The 22,399-nt window shown below is 42.6% G+C and overlaps 1 protein-coding gene across 23 annotated transcripts in view; it reads right to left on the reverse strand.

Annotated features, from left to right (window-relative positions):
- The window catches only part of LOC145344815 (regulating synaptic membrane exocytosis protein 1-like), a 743,305-nt gene that overhangs the window by 294,503 nt on the left and 426,403 nt on the right, over nucleotides 1–22,399 (reverse strand). For all 23 annotated transcript variants that reach the window (XM_080191997.1, XM_080192005.1, XM_080191995.1 and 20 more), the window contains 2 exons: nucleotides 19,312–19,435; nucleotides 4,151–4,197 (listed from right to left, as the gene is read on the reverse strand). In XM_080191997.1, the coding sequence (XP_080048123.1) occupies nucleotides 4,151–4,197; nucleotides 19,312–19,435 (171 nt within the window). The remainder of the gene's footprint in view (nucleotides 1–4,150; nucleotides 4,198–19,311; nucleotides 19,436–22,399) is intronic.

The raw sequence follows: 22,399 nt of genomic DNA on the forward strand, positions 1-22,399 counted from the left end.
CTTCACAGCATGAACTCTCCCCTCCACCCCATTTTTATTTCATTTCATCTCATTCTCCATTTTATTGCTCTTTTTTTCCACCCTCTCACCCCTCCCCCCTATTCAGGCCAATTGCCACATTTCTCAGACAGTCCTTTAACTAACCCTCTAACTCTACCTTTGTTTTGCTATTAACATATTGTGAGCATTTTTTGGACACTTTCAACATACTCAGTCTTCTGCATGCTCATTTACACTCCCTTTGTCCAATTCCATTATCCCTCTCTACCCTCATGGTATAAATCACTGCTGGCTCTCTTTCCCCTCAGCTCTGACTCGAAACTTTGGCTCTACTCTCTCTCCAGAGATGCTATCAGGCCTGCTGGGATTTTCCAGCATTTTTCCATTTTTCTTTCAGATTCCAGCATCCACGTTATTTAGTGTTTATCTTAATATAAGGTAGGGCCATTCAAAAGTCTGATGGCAGCAGGAAAGAAGCTGTTCTTGAGTCAGTTGCCACATGGTTTCAGACTTCTGTGTTTTTTTCCCCAGCGGAAAAAGGTGGAAGAGACTGGCTGGGATGCGCGTGGTCCTTGATTATGCTGGCTGCTTTTCTGAGGCAGTGGGAAGTGTAAAGAGAGTCATAGAGTGATAGAGGTTTACAGTATGGAAATAGGTCCTAAGGCCCAACTTGTCCTTTTTTTAACCACTAAGCTAGACCCACTTGCCCGCATTTAGACCACATCTCTCTATATCCATCTTACCCATGTAACTGTCTAAATGTTTTTTAAAGACAAAATTGTTCCCACCTCTACTACTACCTCTGGCAGCTTGTTCCAGACACTCACCACCCTCTGTGCGAAAAAACTCCCCCTCTGGACACTTTTGTATTTCTCCCCTCTTACCTTAAACCTATGCCCTCTAGTTTTAGACTCCCCTAGCTTTGGGAAAAGATGCTGATTATCTAACTGATCTATGCCCTTCATTATTTTATAGACCCCTATAAGATCACCCTTAGCCCCCTATGCTCTAGGGAAAAGAGTTTCAATTTATCCAGCCTCTCCTTATAACACTAACCATCAAATCCCGGAAGCATCCTTGTAAATCTTTTCTGCAATCTTTCTAGTTTAATAATATCCTTTCTATAAGAGGGCAACCAGAACTAGATGCAGTATTCCAAGTGAGGCCAACTTCAACATGACATCCCAACTCCTGTATTCAATGTTCTGATCAATGAAACCAAGCATGTCAAACGCCTTCTTCTCCAAAAATAAAGCAGGCAGCTATCTGGCCCATCAAGCCTGCGCTGGCAGCAAAGTAGCTTCAAATCCAGCCACTGCTTTTAAGACTAAGACATATTGCAGGTACAGGGAAAACACATCCCATCCAGGTTCGAGCCCCCATATCCCTTTGACACTAAGGGGCAATTTAGCATAGCCGATCAACCTAATCAAACTATTCAATTTATGTCCAGTCAAAAGAATCCTTAAATTAACATGATTTTTCAACTAATCCTTGAGCTACTTCAGGCATAATTGCAAAGAAATATCAAAACAGCAATATTAAAATTACAGTCTAGAGGTTGGGAAGCAGAGTTTGATCGGAATATTCCTGCAAATGATGAGTAGTATCTTATCTGTCGATGTGATGGACATAGATGAACCATAGCCTGGTATGGTGGGGAGGTCCTATGAGGAGAGACTGAGGGATTTAGGGTTGTTTTCGTTGGAAAGAAGGCGGCTAAGAGGGGATCTTATTGAAACATATAAGATGGTTAGAGGTTTAGATAGGGTGGATAGTGATAGCCTTTTTCCTCGGATGGAGAAAGCTAGCACGAGGGGGCATGGCTTTAAATTAAGGGGGGGGTAGCTACAGGACGGATGTCAGGGGTAGGTTCTTTACCCAGCGGGTGGTGAGGGATTGGAATGCCCTGCCTGCTGCAGTTGTAAATGTGTCTAGTTTGGGGGCGTTTAAGAGATCTCTGGATAGGTTTATGGACGAAGGGATTGGTATAGGCTAGTGGGTCATTGTTTTTGTAACTGGTCAGCGCAACATCGTGGGCCGAAGGGCCTGTTCTGCGCTGTAATGTTCTATGTTCTATTTGATGTAAATTATGTGCAGGCTATTACTTTGTGTACCTCTGTTCCTATCAATTCTACCAACATCAAACTCATAAACTGCACACCAGTTTTCATCAATTAATATTCACATAGAACATCGTTTCTGTTAACCAAGTGAAGCCTTAGGACAATTCAAACTCATAAAATGTCAAATTTGCCTCTCTTACTAACATTAATCCCTGTTCTACAAGGACATAAGCCTGAAAAAAGTAGCCCTTGAGAATGAGAACTATTTTGTCAAACATCTTGTTCCACTGAAGTCTTTGAGCTTCTGCATGGCTCACCCACCCTCCAAGCAGGGACCTGCTGTGATGTGTCAATTTTGGCAGGTCCAGTAGGAAGAGCCCCAGAAAAAGAGGATATTTCTATTTTGATGTGGAGATGTGCCAGTGTTGGACTGGGAGCATAGTAAGAAGTCTCACAACACCAGGTTAAAGTCCAACAGGTTTATTTGGAATCACGAGCCTTCGGAGCGCTGGTTCTTCATCAGGTGAGTAAAGAGGTAGGTTTCACAAACATGGTATATATAAACAAACAAGCTAATAATTGGAATACGAGTCTTTACAGGAAATCAAGTCTGATGGTGCGAGTGGCAAGAGGGATAATCACAGATTAAAGGTGAATTATCTTAAGCCAGGACAGTTAGTAGGGTTTTCTAAGCACAGGCCAAGTGGTGGGGGTTACAAGTAGTGTGACATGAACCTAAGATCCTGGTTCAGGCCATCCTCATCCATGCGTAACTTGGCTATCAGTCTTCGCTCGGCGATTCTGCGTTAGAGAACGCTAACCTGAAGATCGGAGGCTGAATGCCCTTGACTGCTGAAGTGTTCCCCGACTGGAAGGGAGCACTCCTGAGTGGCGATTGTCATGCGGTATCCGTTCATCTGTTGTCGTAGCATCTGTATGGTCTCGCCGATGTACCATGCCTCGGGGCATCCTTTCCTTCAGCATACGCTGCAGACAATGTTAGCTGAGTTGCATGAGTATATACCATGTACCTGGTGGACAGTCACCTCAGTACTTCACTCTACCACAAGCCCGCGAATAGCCTCACGACGCTTGCTTCTCCAGCTTCCATCCTGAACACTTCAAAGAAGCCATCGCTTATGGACAAGCCCTCAGTATACATAGGATTTGCTTAGATGAGGAGGAACACAATAGACATCTACAGAAGCTGAAAGACTCCCTCATAGGAACAGGATATGGCACTCGTATCATCGATCAACAGTTCCGATGTGCCATAGCGGAAAACCGCTCCGACCTCCTCAGAAGACAAATACGGGATGTGACTTACAGAGTCCCCTTCGTCATCCAGCATTTTCCCGGACTAAAGAAACTACATTTTCTTGGCCAATGTTGTCTACCTCATACGCTGCAGGAAAGGATGAACCATGTATGCCAATGGATGAATGGACACTGCGCAATGGGGAACACTTCAGCAGTCAAGGGCATTCGGCCTCCAATCTTCAGGTAAGCGTTCTCCAAGGTGGCTTTCAAGACACACGACAACGGAAAATCACCAAGCAGATAGCCAAGTTCCGCACGCATGAGGATGGCCTCAATCAGGATCTTGGGTTCATCTCACAATGCATGTAACCCCCATGCCTGGGCTTGCAGAACTGTCCTGCTTTGAGACAATTCATACCTCTTTAACCTCTGATCATTCCTCTCCCCATGCGCATTGTCTGTACCTGTAAAGACTTGATTACCTGTAAAGACTCGTATTCCAACCATTATCTTGCAATTGTGTCTCTGTCCATATATTCCATATTTGTGAAACCTATCTCTTCACTCACCTGATGAAGGAGCAGCACTCCGTAAGCTCATGATTCCAAATTAACCTGTTGGACTTTATCCTGGTTTTGTGAGATTTCTATTTTGTTCATTCCTTCACCTGAACTTGAAGGAAAATAATTTATCAGCATGTATATATAATTGAAGTGAAATTGTTCTTATATGCAGCAGGAGTTATCCAGAGATAATAAAGAAAGGCAACAAAATTCAAAAACTCAAGTAAAAATCCAAGCTTTTCCTTTTTTGCAAGTACTTACTAGACTCCAAAGGAGGATGAGAACTCTCTGGAATTCTAGGTATATCTCTGTAAACAGAAAAATAATAATTTTATTTAAACAAGCAATATGACGCTTTATTTAAAAATAATCCAGTTAAAATACACTAAACATTTCATATTAACATTAACCATAAGCGAATTACTGTGTCTCATACACATGCTCTAAAGATATTTCAACAGGAAATTGAAATTGTAAAGGAATTAAATAAAATGCCAAATTCAGACAGTTTAATATTCTGCTGTCTACCTGATGTTTACACATTTTTCTAAATTGCTTCTAACATGAATATTCCTACTTCAAACAGAAATTCTGACAAGGAGAAACACTGAGATTCACTTTGATACTGCTTACATTTGATTCTGTCACTTCTACTATATTTGTCGTAATATTTTGTTTGAACGATACATCAAGAGAAGATTTTGGTACATTTATGAGTCAATTTCATGACAAGTGGAGTTTTGTGGTTCACAGGAAATTATGCTGGAAAATTAATGATGGGAAAATATCTTAATCTATTTGGCCTCATCCATAACACACAGTATTTCTTGCTGTCCTCCATACTATAGTGGACAGACAGTGATTTAAAGTTAAAATTTTTCAAGAATGTATGTTGTCTGAGATTTTCATTTTTTGAAATACATTTTATTTCGGCTTGGTCTGTTCTGCTGTTAACAACAATTGATTTCCACTCACAAGCCAGTTTCTCAATGATTATATAAATGATTAAATTATATAATTGAAGCAACACCTGAAAATCTACATCTCCAAAGATTAAAAACAGCATATAGCTTATTTGCCTGGTCTTGTAATTAAAAATTCCTCACCATCAATTGAACTGAAATTCCTGCAAACATTTCCAAGCCAAGGCTTGTCTTTGACTTTTGGAGCTGGATTTTGACAGAAGACACTGCAGACCTTTATTGAGGAAGTATTTAGAAAGGACCAGCAAAGTGGAAAAGTGGACTGTATTACTGGTTAAAGAGAAAGTTAACGCAATAGAAGTAAAGATATTAGCTCCATGATGTGTGGAATCTGTATGAGGAGGGCTGAGAAACATTAAGTGACATAAAACTTGAGTGGGGGTTGAATGTTGATGTTGAGAATGGCAGTAAACAGGAAGTCAAAGACGCATGTGGTAAAGGATCATCTGTAATTATGGGTGACTTTAATCTGCACATCAACTGAGTAAATCAAATTAGTCACAATACTGTAGAGGAAGAATTCCTGGAGTGTATATGGGATGGTTTTCTTGACCAATACATTGAGGAACCAACTAGAGAACAGCCCATCCTAGATTGGGTATTGGGTGATGAGAAAAGGATAACTGGCAATCTAGTGGTGCAACACTCCTTAGGGATGAGCGACCATAACATGACAGAATTCATCATCAAGGTGGAGAGTGATGTAGATGATTCTGAGATGAGGGTCCTGAATCTTAATAAAGAAAACTATGATGGTATGAGGCATGAGTTGATAATAATTGATTGAGAAATGTTACTTAAAGAGATGATGGTGGATAGGCAACAACAAACATTCAAACAGCACATGGCTGAACAAAAACAATTGTTCATTCCAGTCTGGCATAAAAATAAAACTGTAAAAGGTGCAAGCCATGGATAACAAGGGAAATCAGAGATAGTGTTACACTCAAAGAGGTTTACAACTTAATCAGAAAAAAAAAGCAGACCTGAGAAATGGGAGCAGTTTAGAGTTCAGCAGAGGAGGACAAAGGGGAAGAAGGTGAGAAGTACCATAAGGGTCAGTGCAGGGACCCCAGCTATTCACTATATATATTGATTCAGATGAAGGAACAAAATAAAGGTGAAGATAGAGTATGAGAGTAAACATAAAAACTGACTGTGTGAAGAGAAAAAAAGTTGGAGGAGAGAAACGTGGAACCCTTACAGTCAGGAACAGGGAAATTCATAGCTGGGAACAAAGAAATGACTGACCAGCTATATTTATACTTCGGTTTTGTCTTCACAACGAAGGACACAAATAACATGCCAAAGATGTTAGGGAACGCAGAATTTAGTGAGAAGAAGGAATTGAAGGAAATCAGTACAAGTAAGGAAATGGTGTTAGGAAAATTGATGGGATTGAAGGCTGAACTGTCCCCAGGGCTTCATAATCTGTATTCCAGAATACTGAAGGAAGTTGCTCTTGCAATAGTGGATGCATTGATGGTCAACTATGAAGTTTCTTTCAACCCTGGAACAAATCCTACAGATTGGAGTACAGTTAATGTAACCTTTTCAATACAGAGAAAACAGGGAATGATAGACCAGTCAGCCTAACACTGGTATCGGGGAAAATTCTAGAGTCTATTATCAAAGATTTTATGGTACGGCACCTTTTTTTAAACAGTGAGAGCATCAGGCAGAGTCAGCATGAAATTATCAATCATACTTGACAAATCTACTGGAATTTTTTTGAGGATGTAACTGGTAGAATTGATGAGGGGAAATCAATGGATGTGGTTTATTTGGGCTTTCAGGAGGCTTTCGGTAAAGTCCCACCTAAGAGATTAGTGTGTTAAGTAAGTGCATAGAAATACACATGATGTATTTAGATAGATAGAAAACTGGTTGGCAGACAGGAAACATAAATAAACAGGAAACATAATGAATAGGTCTTTTTCTGAATTGTAGGCAGATTACATGGACCAAATGGCCTCATTCTGCTCTGTCAGGATTCTATGATGTGGAGATGCCAGCGCTGGACTAGGGTAAGCACAGTAAGAAGTCTCACAACACCAGGTTAAAGTCCAACATGTTTATTTGGTAGCCCAAGCCACAAGGATTCTATAAAGTCCTGTACACCAAGCTGTGCATTCTTTTGAAGCACCCAGCCCTTGCCCCTCCCTGCAGTTGGGGGTACACCATGCTCCCAATGATTGCTCCTGCTGCATAGCTGTGCTTTGCAATGTCTTTTACTGCTGACTTCAGACTGTGTGGTACACGTAGCCCCTGGATTGCCTGTTATCTGTGACTCCTTTCCATTTCACAGCAGGAATGTCTACTCTCTCTGACTCCTATCTGCCAGCTCCTTGAGGTTGGTCCTGTTTCCAAAGAGGACTATTGACAACAGTAACCTTCACAAAACACTACCTGTTTAATCATCTTTAATGTGCCACACTAGCAGGTCTCCACTCCATAATCTGCAATCTGTGTGCATTCAACTTCAGTAATAAATGTGCTAGCGCTTAGACTGTCTTCCTTGTGAGCTGTTCAGGCAGCCTTGTTATGGTCCAGCTTCCCTTCGGTCCGTCTTTCCTCTAGCATCCACTGTTCATCATCTTCATTCATCTTCTCGTCCCTCTGCCTGCTATTGTGAGACTTTGCCCTCCCTCCTCCGCTTTGCACAGCCATCCTTCCAATTGATCCCCTTTGTCTTTGTCAGTCCCCTCTCTGCACATCATTCTTTAGCAATCGGATTTCAGAATGATATAATTTACTGCTGACATGACAGCAGATTGAAAGGACTGATGGACAGCTGTTTAAATAAGATGCAAATAAATGCAAATGACCTTCACACCACCCGCCTTTGGGAGACTTGCAACTGAACTTTACGCCAGCAGGTTTCTGACTGTTTCACTCTCATTAAATTCTCTGCTCCCACTCAGCACCAAACCCGCCATGGGTGGGTTAGGAGAATTCCACCTGATGATCTCCTTGTGCTGGCAGTCTGAAACCTTGAAACAGGAGGGAAAAACAAGAAATAGAGACTTTTAAACAAAAGGCTCCAAGCACAGGTTTTCGCCAGCATATCTAAAAAAATCCAGTGAGGTAAGTGGATGCTAGTTTAATTTGAGCAAGTTGATTCACTGAGGTGGGGAAGCAATAACATGTTTATTATTTTGTATTGAAGACAAGTTAAACTGATTGAATTAGTCATGTAAATCTGATCAAACTGATCAATTTTTGCCTCTGAAATAACATAGTTTAAAATCATTCTCATTTCACTTGGTGCCACTTCCAAACATTTTCGGAAAGTATCAGTTTTCCAGCAGATTCCAGTTGCATGTGAAAGAGATAAGAACATAAGAACTAGAAGCAGGAGTAGGCCATCTGGCCCCTTGAGTGTGTTCCGCCATTCAAAAGGATCATGGCTGATCTTTTTGTGGACTTAGTTTCATTTACCTGCCTGCTCACTAATTCCTTTACTGTTCAAAAATTTATCTATCCTTGCCTTAAAAACATTCAAGGAGGTAGCCTCAACTGCTTCACTGGGCAGGAAATTCCACAGATTCACAACCCTTTGTGTGAAAAAGTTCCTCCTCAGCTCAGTCCTAAATCTACTTCCCTTTATTTTGAGGCAATGCCCCCTAATTCCAGTTTCATCTGCCAGTGGAAACAACTTCCCTGCTTCAATCTTATCTATTCCCTTCATAATCTTATATGTTTTTATAAGATTTATTATTATTAAGAATTATTCCTACCAAAATGGATGACCTAACATTTACCAACATTGTAATCCATCTGCCAGACCTTCGCCCACGCACTTAGACTTTGCAGACTTCCAGCGTCCTCTGCACACTTTGCTCTGCCACCCATCTTAGTTTCATCTGTGAATTTTGACACACTACACTTGATCCCCAACTCCAAATCATCCATATAAATCATAAACAATTGCGGTCCCAAGACTGATCCCTGAGGCACACCACTGGTCACTGATCGCCAACCGGAAAAACACCCATTTACCCTCACTCTTTGCTTTCTGTTAGTTAACCAATCCTCTATCTACGCTAAGACATTACCTGTAACACCGTGCACCTTTACTTTATGTAGCAGTCCTTGGTCCTTGTCAAATGCCTTCTGGAGATCCAGATATACCACATCCACAGGTTCCCCATTGTCCACAGCAATATGCAATGTTCTCAAAGAATTCCATCAAATTAGTCATACATGGCCTTTCACTCATGAACCCATGCTGCATCGTACCAATGGGACAACTTATATCTGGATGCCTTGCTATTTCTTCCTTGATGATAGATTCAAGCATGCTAACCGGCCTATAGTTACTTGCCTTTTATTTACCTCCTTTTTTTAAACAGTAGTGTCACATTTGCTGTTTTCTAATCTGCAGGAACCACCCCAAAGTCCAGCGAGTCTTGGTAAATTACCACTTGTGCATTTGCGATTTCTCCCGCCATCTCTTTTAGTACCCTGGGATGCATTCCATCAGGACCAGGAGACTTGTCGACCTTTAGCCACATTAATTTGCCCAACACTACCTCTTTCGCGATGATGATAGTTTCTACGTCTCACCGGTAGACCGAGGGAAACCGGTGGATATGGTGTTTTTAGATTTCCAAAAGGTGTTTGATAAGGTGCCTCACAAAAGGTTGCTACAGAAAGTTAGGGTGCACTGAGTTGGGGGTAAGGTGTTAGCGTGGATAGAGGATTGGCTGTCTAATAGGAAGGAGAGAGTTGGTATCAATGGGTGCTATTCTGGTTGGCAGTTGGTGACTAGTGGAGTGCCGCAGGGATCAGTGCTGGGGCCTCAACTATTTACCATTTATATAGATGATCTGGAGGAGAGGGCTGAGTGTAAGGTGACGAAATTTGCTGATGACACGAAGATGAGTGGAAAAGCAAATTGCATAGAGGGTGTGGAAAGTCTGCAGAGAGATCTGGAGAGGCTGAGCGAGTGGTCTCCCACAGAATTGGGAGCCTGCGACCAGTGGTATACTGCAGGGTTGGTGCCAGGTTCACTGTTGTTGCCATTTATACAAATGATTTGGATAAGAATATACAAGGCATGGTTAGTATGTTTGGAGATGACACCAATCTTGGTAGTGTAATGGACAGTGAAGAAGGTTACCTAAGACTACAATGGGATCTTGATCAACTGGGCCAGTTGGGGAAGAAATGGCAGATGGAGTTTAATTCAGATAAATGCAAGGTGTTGCATTTTGGAAAGACAAACCAGGGCAGGACTTCTATAATTAATGACAAGGCCCTGGTGAGTGATGTTGAACTGAGAGACCTAGAGGTGCAGGCAACTAGTTCCTTGAAAGTGGCGTCACAGGTATATAGGGTATCCCCTCTGTCCCCGTCCCTCATAATTTTGCACAACTCAATCAGATCACCCCTGCTCTAAAGAAAACAAGTCAATGCAAACTCTCTTCATGACTTAAATGTTCCATCCCAGGCAGCATCCTAGTGAATCTCCTCTGCACCCCACCCAGTGCAATCAGATCCTGTCTATAATGTGGTAACCAGAACTGCACACAGTACTCCAGCTATGTCTTCACCAAAGTTCTACACAACTCCAACATGCCTTCCCTGCTTTGATAATCTATGCCTCAACTGATAAAGGCAAGTTTCCCATATGCCTTTTCCACCACCCTATTAACATTCCCTTCCGCCTTCAGAGATCTGTGGACAAACACACCAAGGTCCCTTTGATCCATAGAACTTTCTAATGTCCAACCATTCACTGAAGACTTCCTTGTCAAATTCCTACTCCCAAAGTGTATCACCTCACATTTTTCAGGGTTAAATTCTGTCGCTTATCTACCCATTTGACCATTCCATCTAAGTTTTCTCTGCCTCACTGTTAATCACACGGCCAATCGTTGTATCACAGTTCACTTTACGAAACCTGGTCGGCAATCTTTGTGCTATAGTTCAGTTTAGGAAACCAGGTGGGAATGGATGAGTTAGGCCGAAGAGTCTGTTTCCATGCTGTACATCTCTATGATTTTATGAGGATGAGGATCCACAAATATCTCTGTTCCCAATGATGGAGGAGTGCAGCACATCAGTACAAAAGATAAGGCGCAGGCATCTGCAGTAATCTTGAGCCAGAAGTGCGAAGCGGGTGATCCATCTTGCCTCCTCCGGAGGCCCCCAAAATCCCAGATATCATTCTTCAGTCAATTTGATTCATTCTACGTGATATCAAGAAGATCTGAAGGCACAGAATATTGCTATCAAACTTAACATATTTGCCATTTATACAAATGATTCAACACTGAAGTCATGAGCTACAGGACTTGTTGAGCCCCTAGCCAAGCTGTTCCAGTTCACCCACACACTGCCATTGACTTGACAATGTGGAAAATTGCCCAGGTATGTCCTTTACAGAAGAAAGAGGACAAATTCAACCTGGCCAATTACCACCCCATTGAGACAATTACTCTCAATCACCTTGATGGGAAGCATGATCAACAGCATTATCAAGCAACACCTAAGCACCTAAGTAATTTACTCACTGATGCTCTGTTGCGTTCTGCCAAGGTCATTCAGCGCCTGGCTTTATTCCATCCTTGGTCCAAATACAGAAAAGAGCTGAATGCCGGAAGTGAGTTGAATGTGACTATTCTTGAGATCTTGATTTGATTTGATTTATTAGTGTCACATGTATTAGTATACAGTGAAAAGTATTGTTTCTTGCTCGCTATACGGACAAAGCATGCCTGTTCATAGAGAAGGAAACGAGAGAGTGCAGGATGCACTGTTACAGTCATAACTAGGCTGTGGAGAAAGATCAACTTAATGCGAGATAGGTCCATTTAAAAGTCTGATGGCAGCCAGGAAGACCTCAGACTTTTGTATCTTTTTCCCGACAGAAGAAGTTAAAAGAGAATATGCCAGGGGTGCGTGGCTGCCCTGTTTTCAACCATTTCTACGTCGTCCCCATTTATGTAGACAGGGACATGTTATCCACTTCGCTTACTGAAGTTGAAGACAATCTCCTTTGTTTTGCTGACATTGAGGGAGAGATTATTTTCATTGCATCAATTCACTAAATTCTCTATTTCATTTCTGTATTCTGTCTCATCATTGTTTGAGATTTGACCCACTATGGTGGGGTCATCCGCAAACTTGAAAATCGAGTCAGAGGGAAGTTAGGCCACACAGTCATAGGTGCAAAAGAAATATCATAGGGGGCTGAGAATGCAGCCTTGTGAGGCACCGGTGTTGAGGATGATCGTGGAGGAGATGTTGTTGCCTACCCTTACTGATTGTGGTCTCTGAGTTAGGAAGCTGAGGATCCAGTCACAGAGAGAGGAGCGAAGCCCAGACCACAGAGTTTGGAGATGAGTTTCGCAGGAATAATGATGTTGAAGGCTGAGTTATCATCAATAAATAGGAGTCTGATATAGATGTCTTGGTTATCTAGGTGTTCCAGAATTAAGTACAGGGCCAGGGAGATGGTGTCTGCTGTGGACCTGTTGCGGTGGTAGGCAAACTGTATGGATCCAGGCAATCCGGGAGCCTGGAATTGATTTGTGCCAGTACTAACCTTTCAAAACACTTCATAATGATGGATGTCAGAGGCACCAGACAATAGTCATTAAGACACTTCCTTCATAATAGCACTGTGGACATACTCACACCACATGGACTGCAGTTATTCAAGAAGGCAGTTCACCAAATAGCAATTATGGCTGTATAACATTTGGTGTCCTCAGGAACACCCACATCATGACACCCACATAAAATAATATTTGTCCTTGAAGGGAGTCACAGAAATCATAGAAACCTTGCAGTGCAGAAAGAGGCCATTCAGCGCATCAAGTCTGCACCGACCACAATCCTACCCAGGTCCTATCCCCATATCCCTACATATTTACCCGCTAATCCATCTAAGCAATGCATCTCGGGACACTAAGGGCAATTCAGCATAGCCAATCAACCTAACCCGCACATCTTTGGACTTTGGGAGGCAACCGGAACACCCAGAGGAAACCCACACAGATACAGGGAGAATGTGCAAACTCCACACAGACAGTGACCTAAGCCGGGAATTGAACCCGAATCCCAGGAGCGGTGAAGCAGCAGTGCTAACCATTGTGCTACCGAGCCCACAGGAATGCAGCACAGATTTATCAAAATGAGACCTCAGCTCCCAGAGTTAAATTCTACAGAGAAATTATGCAAACTCAGGTTGTACTCCCAGCAATTTACCAAGTTGAGAGGTAATTTGATCCAAGTTTTAAAGATATGAAGGGGACTGATCGTACAGGGAGAAACATTTTTGCTGGATGGAGATTTTAGGACTGGGGGCAGACACATAAAAAATCAGAGCCAGACTTCAGGAGTGAAATTAGGAAATACGTCTGCATAAAAATCTATTCCACAAATACTAACTGATGATGTTGTTCAAATGCGACTTAGTTCTGAGGTTGATGAATTTTTATTAATCAAAGGTATTAAGGGATATGGGACAAAGATAAGGAGGTGGAGTTGCATCACAGATCAACTATAATCTCATTAAATGGATGAATGGATTCAAGGGACTTAACACTCCATTCCTATCCTGATGTTCCTCATTCAAATTACACGCATTGCTCCTCTGATTTCCTTTATCTTTTATATTCAGTCTGGCTCTCCATTGAAATAAACCTGACATTTATCATAAACTGGAAATAACCCCGGAAAAGCTGATAGGAAATCTGAGAATAAAACCTTCACTTTCAATTAGGCACTTGCAGTGTTCCAAATTCAACAACTGAGTCCAACAATTTCAGACTGCAAACTGTGTTTCATTTTCTTTGCACATTTCAGTATTTTTCTTGTGTTTTGGTTTCTTACAGAGGCACACCCTCTCTGCAGCTCCATTGTTCCTATTTTTGCCCCATCTTCATTTGGCTCTGGAAGAATGCCTTTGGTCATTTAATCTCTCCTGTCTTTCACTCCAGCAGAGATTGTCCTGATCCCACCCACCTTCAACTCAAAACCTGTTACATCTCAAGCTCTTTCCAGTTTGGACAAGGTTATCATCCTGGAATGTGAATTCTGTTTCTTTCCACAGATACTGCCTGAGCTGTTGAGAATTTTTACATCATTTGGGTGAGATCCTAAATGAATATTTCTCATCAGTATTTACTGTTTAGAAAAGCATGGATGTTAGGGAACTTGGGGAAATAAATAGTGATGTTTTGAGGAGTGTACATATAATAGAGGAGGAGGTGATGAAAGTCTTAAAGCACATTAAGGTAGATAAATCCCTGGGACCTGATGAAGTTTTTCCCAGGACAGTGGGAAGCTAGGGAGGAAATTGAGGCTCCCCTAGCAGAGATATTTGAATCATCGGTAGTCACAGGTGAGGTGCCTGAAGACTGGAGGATGGCAAATGTTGTGCCTTTGTTTAAGAAGGGCTGTAGGGAAAAGCCTGGCCAGTGAACTTCACATTTATAGTAGGTAAGTTACGTAGAACATAGAACAGCACGGCACAGTACAGGCCCTTGGGCTCTCGAAGCTGTGCTGAGCTATGTCCGAACCCAAGATCGAGCTGTCCCACTCCCTGTCAATCTGGTGTGCTCCATGTGCCTATACAATAACCGCTTGAAAGTTCCTAAAGTGTCCGATTCCACTATCACAGCAGGCAATGCATTCCGCACCCCAACTGCTCTCTGAGTAAAGAACCTACCTTGGACATCCCTCCTAAATCTCCCACCACGAACCTTACAGTTATGCCCCCTAGTAACGGCTACATCCACCCAAGGAAATAGACTCTGCACATCCACTTTATCTATCCCCCTCATCATCTTATAAACCTCTATTAAGTCGCCTCTCATCCACCCCAGTTCCCTCAATCTTTCTTCATAAGACCTACCCTCCAAACCAGGCAGCATCCTGGTAAATCTCCTCTGCACTCTCTCCAATGCTTCCACATCCTTCTTACAGTGATGTGACCAGAACTGCACACAATATTCCAAATGTAGTCTCACCAAAGTCCTGTATTGTTGCAGCATAACCCCATGGCTCTTAAACTCAAACCCTCTGTTAATAAACGCTAACACAATATAAGCCTTCTTCACTTGAGTGGCAACCTTCAGAGATCTGTGGATATGAACCCCAGTTCCTCCACATTCCTCAGAATGTTGACCCTGTAATCCGCATTCAAGTTTGTCCTACCAAAATGAATCAAAATGAACCAAAATGAAGTTGTTAGAAGGTATTTTGAGAGACAGGATCTACAGGTATTTAGAGATGCAAGGACTGATTAGGGACAGTCAGCATGGCTTTACGAGTGAAAAATCATATCTCACAAACTTGATTGAGTTTTTTGAAGGAGTAACCAAGAAGGTAGATGAGGGCAAAGCAGTTGATGTTGTCTACATGAACTTTAGCAAGGCCTTTGACAAGGTACCACATGGTAGGTTATTGCACAGGGTTAAATCTCATGGGATCCAGGGTGAAGTAGCCAAATGGATACAAAATTGGCTTGATGACAGAAGACAGAGTGTGATTGTGGAGGGTTGTTTTTCAAGCTGGAGGCCTGTGACCAGCAGATACAATTTTGTCTTTTAAAAAGCGTTTAGACAGTTTCATGTGTAAGATGGGTATAGAGGGATACGGGCCACTGGGACTAGCTTTGGGTTAATAAAAGGGGTGCCATGGACAAGTTGGGCTGAAGGACCTGTTTCCATGGAGTAAACCTCTATGACTCTATGATTTCCTGTCTTTACTTCAGATTTCCAGCATCAACAGTATTCTGCTTTTAAGTTTATCATAAGCTTTGTTTCATTGTTTTCTTTCCACTCTGTGTCCATGAACATTAAGGGAACTCTAGATTGTTATTATTTACCCCTATAGGTTCACTGACCTTATTTACCATGCTACATTCAGGTACATGCAGTCCAAACCCATTCTTGACTGCCTTGTAATTCCTCTGTGGTCAGGTGACCTATGACCTCCAGGAACCTAACTGGGCTGTGCCATTTGCAAGCTGCAGAGTTGGAACAGATAGTATTCATGCAGCCAGGCCTGGAACTGCCTTGCCAAGTGTGAATGGCAACATTGTTCACACCTCTAGTGGACCTACTTTGTTAGAAGAATGCTATTTTCATTCGCAGGTTTTAAGTCGGTCTGCCTTGTTGTCCAACGAGGGGCATACATGCGATGGGTCGTACTTGGGCTGCTCTTGGTTGTTCGAGATTGGCCTAGTGCTTCATGTCGTTAGTGTGTGCTTAAACTGGACCAGATGCTGGGCAAGATGACAGCTCAGTGCCTATCACTGTTTGCTGTGCAGACACATGGATTTGGGCCAGTGTCTGTGGGAGTTTGCGCGTTCTCCCCGTGCTTGCGTGGGTTTTCTCCAGGTGCTCCGGTTTCCCCCCACACCCCAAAGATGTGCTATTAGGCTGATTGGCAGTAATAAATTGTCCCTAAATTAGTTTCCCTCAATGTGGATGGCCATAAAACAATAGGTAAGGGTCATGGGTGGAGGGGGGGACTGGTGGTGTTAAAATGGCGGCGCGGGCTCGTTGGGCCGAAGGGCCTGTTTCTTGGGATGTTTTGTTCTTTGTTCTATAGACTTGGTGGCACCCAGTTCAGTAGGAGGCCAGAAAAACAGCTTTACAAGGACAGCTCTTGACAGTTGAAGGTTCAAAACCTTGTTCTGTAACCTCCAAACATGGGAAGTAATTATCTCATTGGATCTTTCTGCCCCGCCCGGTATTAGTATTGGAAAAAAGGCTACAGAATCTAAGAAGAATACCAAGAGGGGGAATAAAGGGTGTAACCTGGAGGCCTAGCTCTCCCTACTTTTGCACCTTCTCCAACAGCATCTCCAGAGAGCACCTTCAATTGGCAGCTGAGCAGCACAGCACCTCCAGCTCCTTATACCTTGTTTTGAGCATCATCAGATTGATCAGACCCAGAAAACAACCCCGATGAGATATCCCGAAGGCCAGATTTAGCCCTAAACAATAGGTGAAGTCCAAATTGACAAATGCAGATCCTGAAACATCAGCCAACCCAAAGACCAAGGAACAAGTTTTGGCCTTACTGAATAGGTATTACCAGTCTTTTCAGACAAACAGTTCACATGTATTATCGGGATCTGTGAATAGAGTGTAGCAAATCCTTGGAAGCGTGTGTCAGAAGTAGCTAGCTAGTACAAGTTAGAAACTGTTTACTTAGAGATTTCAGACTGTTTACTAAAGAGTCCTGTGAAGAGCTTGATAGAGTTTAATTAAAGTACAATAGTGGAGTCTGTTGTCTTTTTTCCTTGATAAATTGTTCTTATCTATTGGCTCTTATCGCCTTTGTCTATCCTCTTTGCTGTTTGTCTCTCCCAGTCCTCTTTGTACATTATTTTTATTCTGTAATGCAGGGGTTCCCAAACTGAAAGCTCCAATAACCTTGTGACAAGAAGATGTTTTTTTAAAATCTGGAAATAAATAGTGCATGATCTAAAGTGTATGCATGAGTCTGATGAAAAAGCAAAGGTTTGAGAAACAGCAGCAGCCACAAATCAAAGAAAACTTAAGAATAAAATTGACCAATCAGAGCCCACCTTCTCTGGGCTTATCAGTAACCAACGCTCAGAGAAGCAATTTTGGCATTCTTACTCAGTAAGAGAAATAGTTAGCTTGGTAGTGTCAACCATATCCTGAGAAGACATTAAATCTTGGCAAAAAACTAAATACAATGTGAAGGGGACCATGGGAAGGGGAATTTGGGAGGGGACTTATTGGGGGACTTCAGTAGGTGACTCATGTGAAGGGGGCGATGGAAGGGGGTTCATGGGAGGAGGGAGTTGAAACAAGTCATCAACATGATAAGCATATTTGAGGTTCCCCAAAGCTCTTGGAAGGTCATGGGGGATTCTGTGACTCAAAGCCCTGCCCTATTATTTCAGACTAGAACCCCACCCTCTGCCAACTTAGTTTTCACCCTCCCCTAAATAATCCCAGCTCTGCCCAAGTGCACCTTGTCCACCTTGTCCACCTTGCACCCTTGACCTCACAATTGGCTACCCTCCCTCCTGCACCATTTCTTCAGCTGGATGTTAACTGTCGTATTTCATTGCTACTGCGTTCATAAGCATAAGGCATGGAGTGATTCAGAAATTATTACCTTTGAGGTCCATCTGTAACTTGCTCCCAGTCTACAGGAGTCTTGGCATGGGATTTTCCTGCCGGTTCTGCAGGCGGAATCTTCCAGTCTCGCTGATGCAACCCCTCCCACCTTGGGTTCACCAGTGATGGAGGGCGAGAACAATGGGCAACCACATTTATAGCACTGGGGCCAGAGGACCTCACGGCCTGCCAATTGTGGGCACCTCCGCAAAACACAGAGGGGCTGTTGGGATAGGAAATCCTGCCTGATTTCCATAAGGACCACAACTTCTGACTGTTCCCCTTCCCCCCCCAAAATGTTCTCCTTACCTTTATCCTTTCCGGGACCAGCACCTATCTATGGAATTCTATTACAATTTCATTTCTGTACTTCACCGTAATCCCCTGTTGTAATTTACCTCAGTGTTGTAGATGTGCTGTCAACTGCATTCCTCCAAGACATTGTCACCATACTGAAAACCAAAAAGCTCTCATGGAAGGTCACAGACTTGAATAACAAGTGCTTTTCCTTCCACAGATGCTGCCTGACCAGCTGAGTATTTCCAGCATTTTATTTTCTATTTATATTTCTTCAATTTTCTAACTTCCTTCTCTAAAATGTGTGCCTTCATAAATGCAAAATCAGGAGGCCATGGTAATTAGGAGGACAATTTAAATGTAAAAACACTTTCACCAATTGCCCTGATACTTATAACATTGGACTCCATTTCTTCCTTCTCTTCTAGGTCCAATGGCGCATGAAATGGTTTTCCTGGGACAGGTCACCAGCCTGTTGCTTGAGGCTACAGCTTGATGGGTGCCATTCCAATCTTATTGCCTGCCACAGGTATGTTGGAAAGGCTTAAATTTGGTCACATCATGAATTTTCCTTGGCAATTAAATTTTGGGATAAACTTGAACAAGCAGCTTCTGGCTCAGAGACATCACAAGCTCTCCTATATTCTAAACAGTGCTTCAATAAATACAGGCATACATTTATCACTGATCATGGTGCAGAGCTCTAAGGTGTGCACGGTAGTTTTGCTGGATCTTAAATGACAATATAGCTACATCAAAGAATCTAACTAAATATTGCAGCATGATGTTTCCTCAACTCAAGGGAATTGTGCAGAATTGCATGATGATAATCTCAATCTTCTTTCATTCTGCATTCCTTTTCCACAGTTGTGGTTTTGAATTAAAAAGATTCACACATTATGGATGTGAAATGGACACACGTGTCCTGTCATCAAGATTCCTAGAAAGCATGACCACTGTTGTACATCAACTAGCTCCTTGCTTCATAAGTAGCATTAGACAAGATTTCAAATCTTACCCAATTGGCCTTGAAACAACTATTTCAACCTGAAGTTCTGATTTTGATTCCAAAATGATATTGTACACTTCTTCATTTGTAGCTCCTGGTAATGGTTTACCATTCCATTCAAGAACCTCATCACCTAGAAAAAAGATTGCACAATTATTATATCTTTTCTAAATTTGCAACTTTTATACATTTTCATACTGAGAAAAAACTGCAATATAAATAACCCATTCTGATATTTTACATTTTTCACAGAACACTAGTAATAGTCAATACACTTCTTTAAAGTTTATTTATTAGTAGAAATCATAGAATCCCTACTGTGCAGAAGGAGGCCATTCAGTCCATTGAGCCTCACCAACAACAATCTCACCCCAGGCCCTATCCCGACAACCCCACACATTTACTCTGCTGATCCCTCTAATCTACACATCCCAGGACACTAAGGCACAATTTAGCATGGCCAATCAACCTAACCTGCGCATCTTTGGAGTGTGGGAAGAAACCGGAGCACCCGGAGGAAATCCATGCAGACACGGGGAGAACATGCAAACTCCACACAGGCAGCAACCGAAGCCAGGAATCGAATCTGGTTCTCTGGAGCTGTGAGGCAGCAGTGTTAACCACTGCGTCACCATGCCACTGTGTCACAAGTAGGCTTACATTAACACTGCAATTACTGTGAAAATCCCTTAATTGCCACACTCTGGCGCCTGTTCGTGTACACTGAAGGAGAATTTAGCTTGGCCAATGCATCTAAGCAGCACATCTTTCTGACTGTGGGAGGAAACTGGAGCACTCAGAGGAAACCCACCATACGCGGGGAGAATGTTCAGACACTGCACAGTCACCCAAGCTAGGAATCAAACCCAGGTCCTTGATGTTATGAGGCAGCAGTGTGTCACTGTGCCGCCCACAACAGATATCTAACAGCATGCACTAACTCTGATATTGTTGTGCATGCAAGCACGCTGGAAGTACATGAAATAATGTGATGATTTCTGTGCTGTGATTGGAAAAACAAAAATCAAAAGATAAAAAGTTAGATATTTGTGACTGACTGAGGCTGAGCAGTGAAATGCTATTTGTGCATCATTTAAAAATACTGCCATAGGAATATACCTTATTTAGCCTAACATCCAGATGGATGAGCCACTCACATTTATCCCTCTTGATATGACTGCTAGAAAGTATGTATATGTTCTTCGGAGAATCATTGCTTGACACATCATCCACTGTGGCCTAATTTGGATTTGAGTAGTCCATCATTTTCGTGGCCAGTTTCCCACAGTCTGAGAACCTGAAGTCATCGAAAACTCTCCTCTTTTTGCCCTTAATCATGCCAAAACCTTAGCGGTAGGAGACAGTGGATGATGACAGATGGCTGCTTCAATGACGGGAGGCCAGTGACCTGTGGCGTATCACATGGCCCATGCTGGGCCCCCTACGGTTCATCATTTATATAAATGACATAGATGACTGTGGGACTAGGATCAGTTTGCTGATGACATAAAGATTGGGCAGATGGTTAACAGTGAGGTTGAATGTCTTGGGCTACAGAAAGATACTCCAAAGATGTGCGGGTTAGGTTGATTGGCCATGCTAATTGTCCCTTAGTGTCCCAGTTAGAGGGATTAGTGGGGTAAATATGTGGGGAGACAGAGATAGGGCCTGGGTGGGATTGTTCTTGCTACAGACCAGATGGGTAAAATAGCCTCCTTCTGCACTGCAGGGTTTCTATGATATAAATGGGATAGTCAAACGGGTGGATAAACAGCAGATGGAATTTAACCCTGAAAAGTCTGAGGTAATACACTTTGGAAGGAGTAATTTGACAAGGACGTATACAATGAAAGGTCTGATACTGGGAAGTTCTGAAGAACAAAGTGACTTTTGTCCATAGATCTCTGAAGGTGGAAAGGCAGGTTAATAGCGTGGTAAAAAAGTCATATGGCCCACTTGCCTTTATCAGTCAGGGTACAGATTACAAAAGCAGAGAAGTCATGATGGAGTTGTATAGAACTTTGTTGAGGCCACAGGTGGAGTTCTGTGTGCAATTCTGGTCACTACATAAGAGGAAGGATGTGATCGCACTGGAAGGGGTGCTGAGGAGATTCACCAGGATGGTGCTTGGGATGGAACAGTTATGTTATAAAGAGAGGTTGGATAGGTTTGGGTTGTTTTCTCTAACCTGGTGTTGTGAGACTTCTTATGTTGTTTTCTCCTGAGCAGAGAAGACTGAAGGACAACCTGATTGAGATGTTCAAGATTTTGAGGGGCATGGACAGGGTGAATAAGGAGCCGCTGTTCCTCTTCGTTGAAGGGTCAGTTACAAGGCGACCCAAGTTAAAAGTGAGGGGTGGGAGGTTTAGGGGGGATTTGAGGAAAAGCCTTTTTACCCAGAGGGTAGCATCGGTCTGAAATGTGCTGCTTGGGAAGGTGGTGGTGGAAACAGTATGCCTGACATCCTTTAAAAAGTACCTAGATGATGCTTGCACATTATTCAAGGCTATGAGCCCCAAGTGCTGGCAAGTGGGATTAGGTGAGCATGTCAGGACCTATCATGTGCTGGTGCAGACTCGATGGGCCGAAGGGCTTCTTCTGCACTGTGGTGAAAATCTGTTCATTCAGCACACAGACTTAAAATAGCTCCCAGTTAAGGAATGTTTCATTTTTAAAATTCTGAAGCTTGTTTTCAAATCACTCCATCGCCTCTCTGCCAGTTCCATGCCCCTCTGAGATCACTGCACTCATCTCATTCTGGCCTCTTGTGTAACTTCAATCCTAATCGCTCCACCACTGGAAACTGTGTGTTCAGTTGCCTGAGCCCTAAGCTCAAACCTCTCCATCTCATATTTCTTCTTTACGATGCTCCTTAAAATCTCCCTCTGAGACAGAATTTTTGGTTATTTCCAAATGTAGCTTGGTGTCATTTTTTTTAATGAGGCTCCAGTGAAGTAACTTGGGATGACGTTAACATTGGGAGGAAAGGCAGACTTGTAGGGCCCATACATTCCTGAATCAGGTGAGAGACTGGGAAACTCATGGATGGCATTTCCCAATTGGAGGACAATGAATGGAAACTTAAGGGCCTCATGCT

The sequence above is a fragment of the Carcharhinus amblyrhynchos genome, chromosome 7, assembly GCF_965287045.1.
Source record: "Carcharhinus amblyrhynchos chromosome 7, sCarAmb.v2.hapA, whole genome shotgun sequence".
Lineage (NCBI taxonomy): Eukaryota > Metazoa > Chordata > Chondrichthyes > Carcharhiniformes > Carcharhinidae > Carcharhinus > Carcharhinus amblyrhynchos.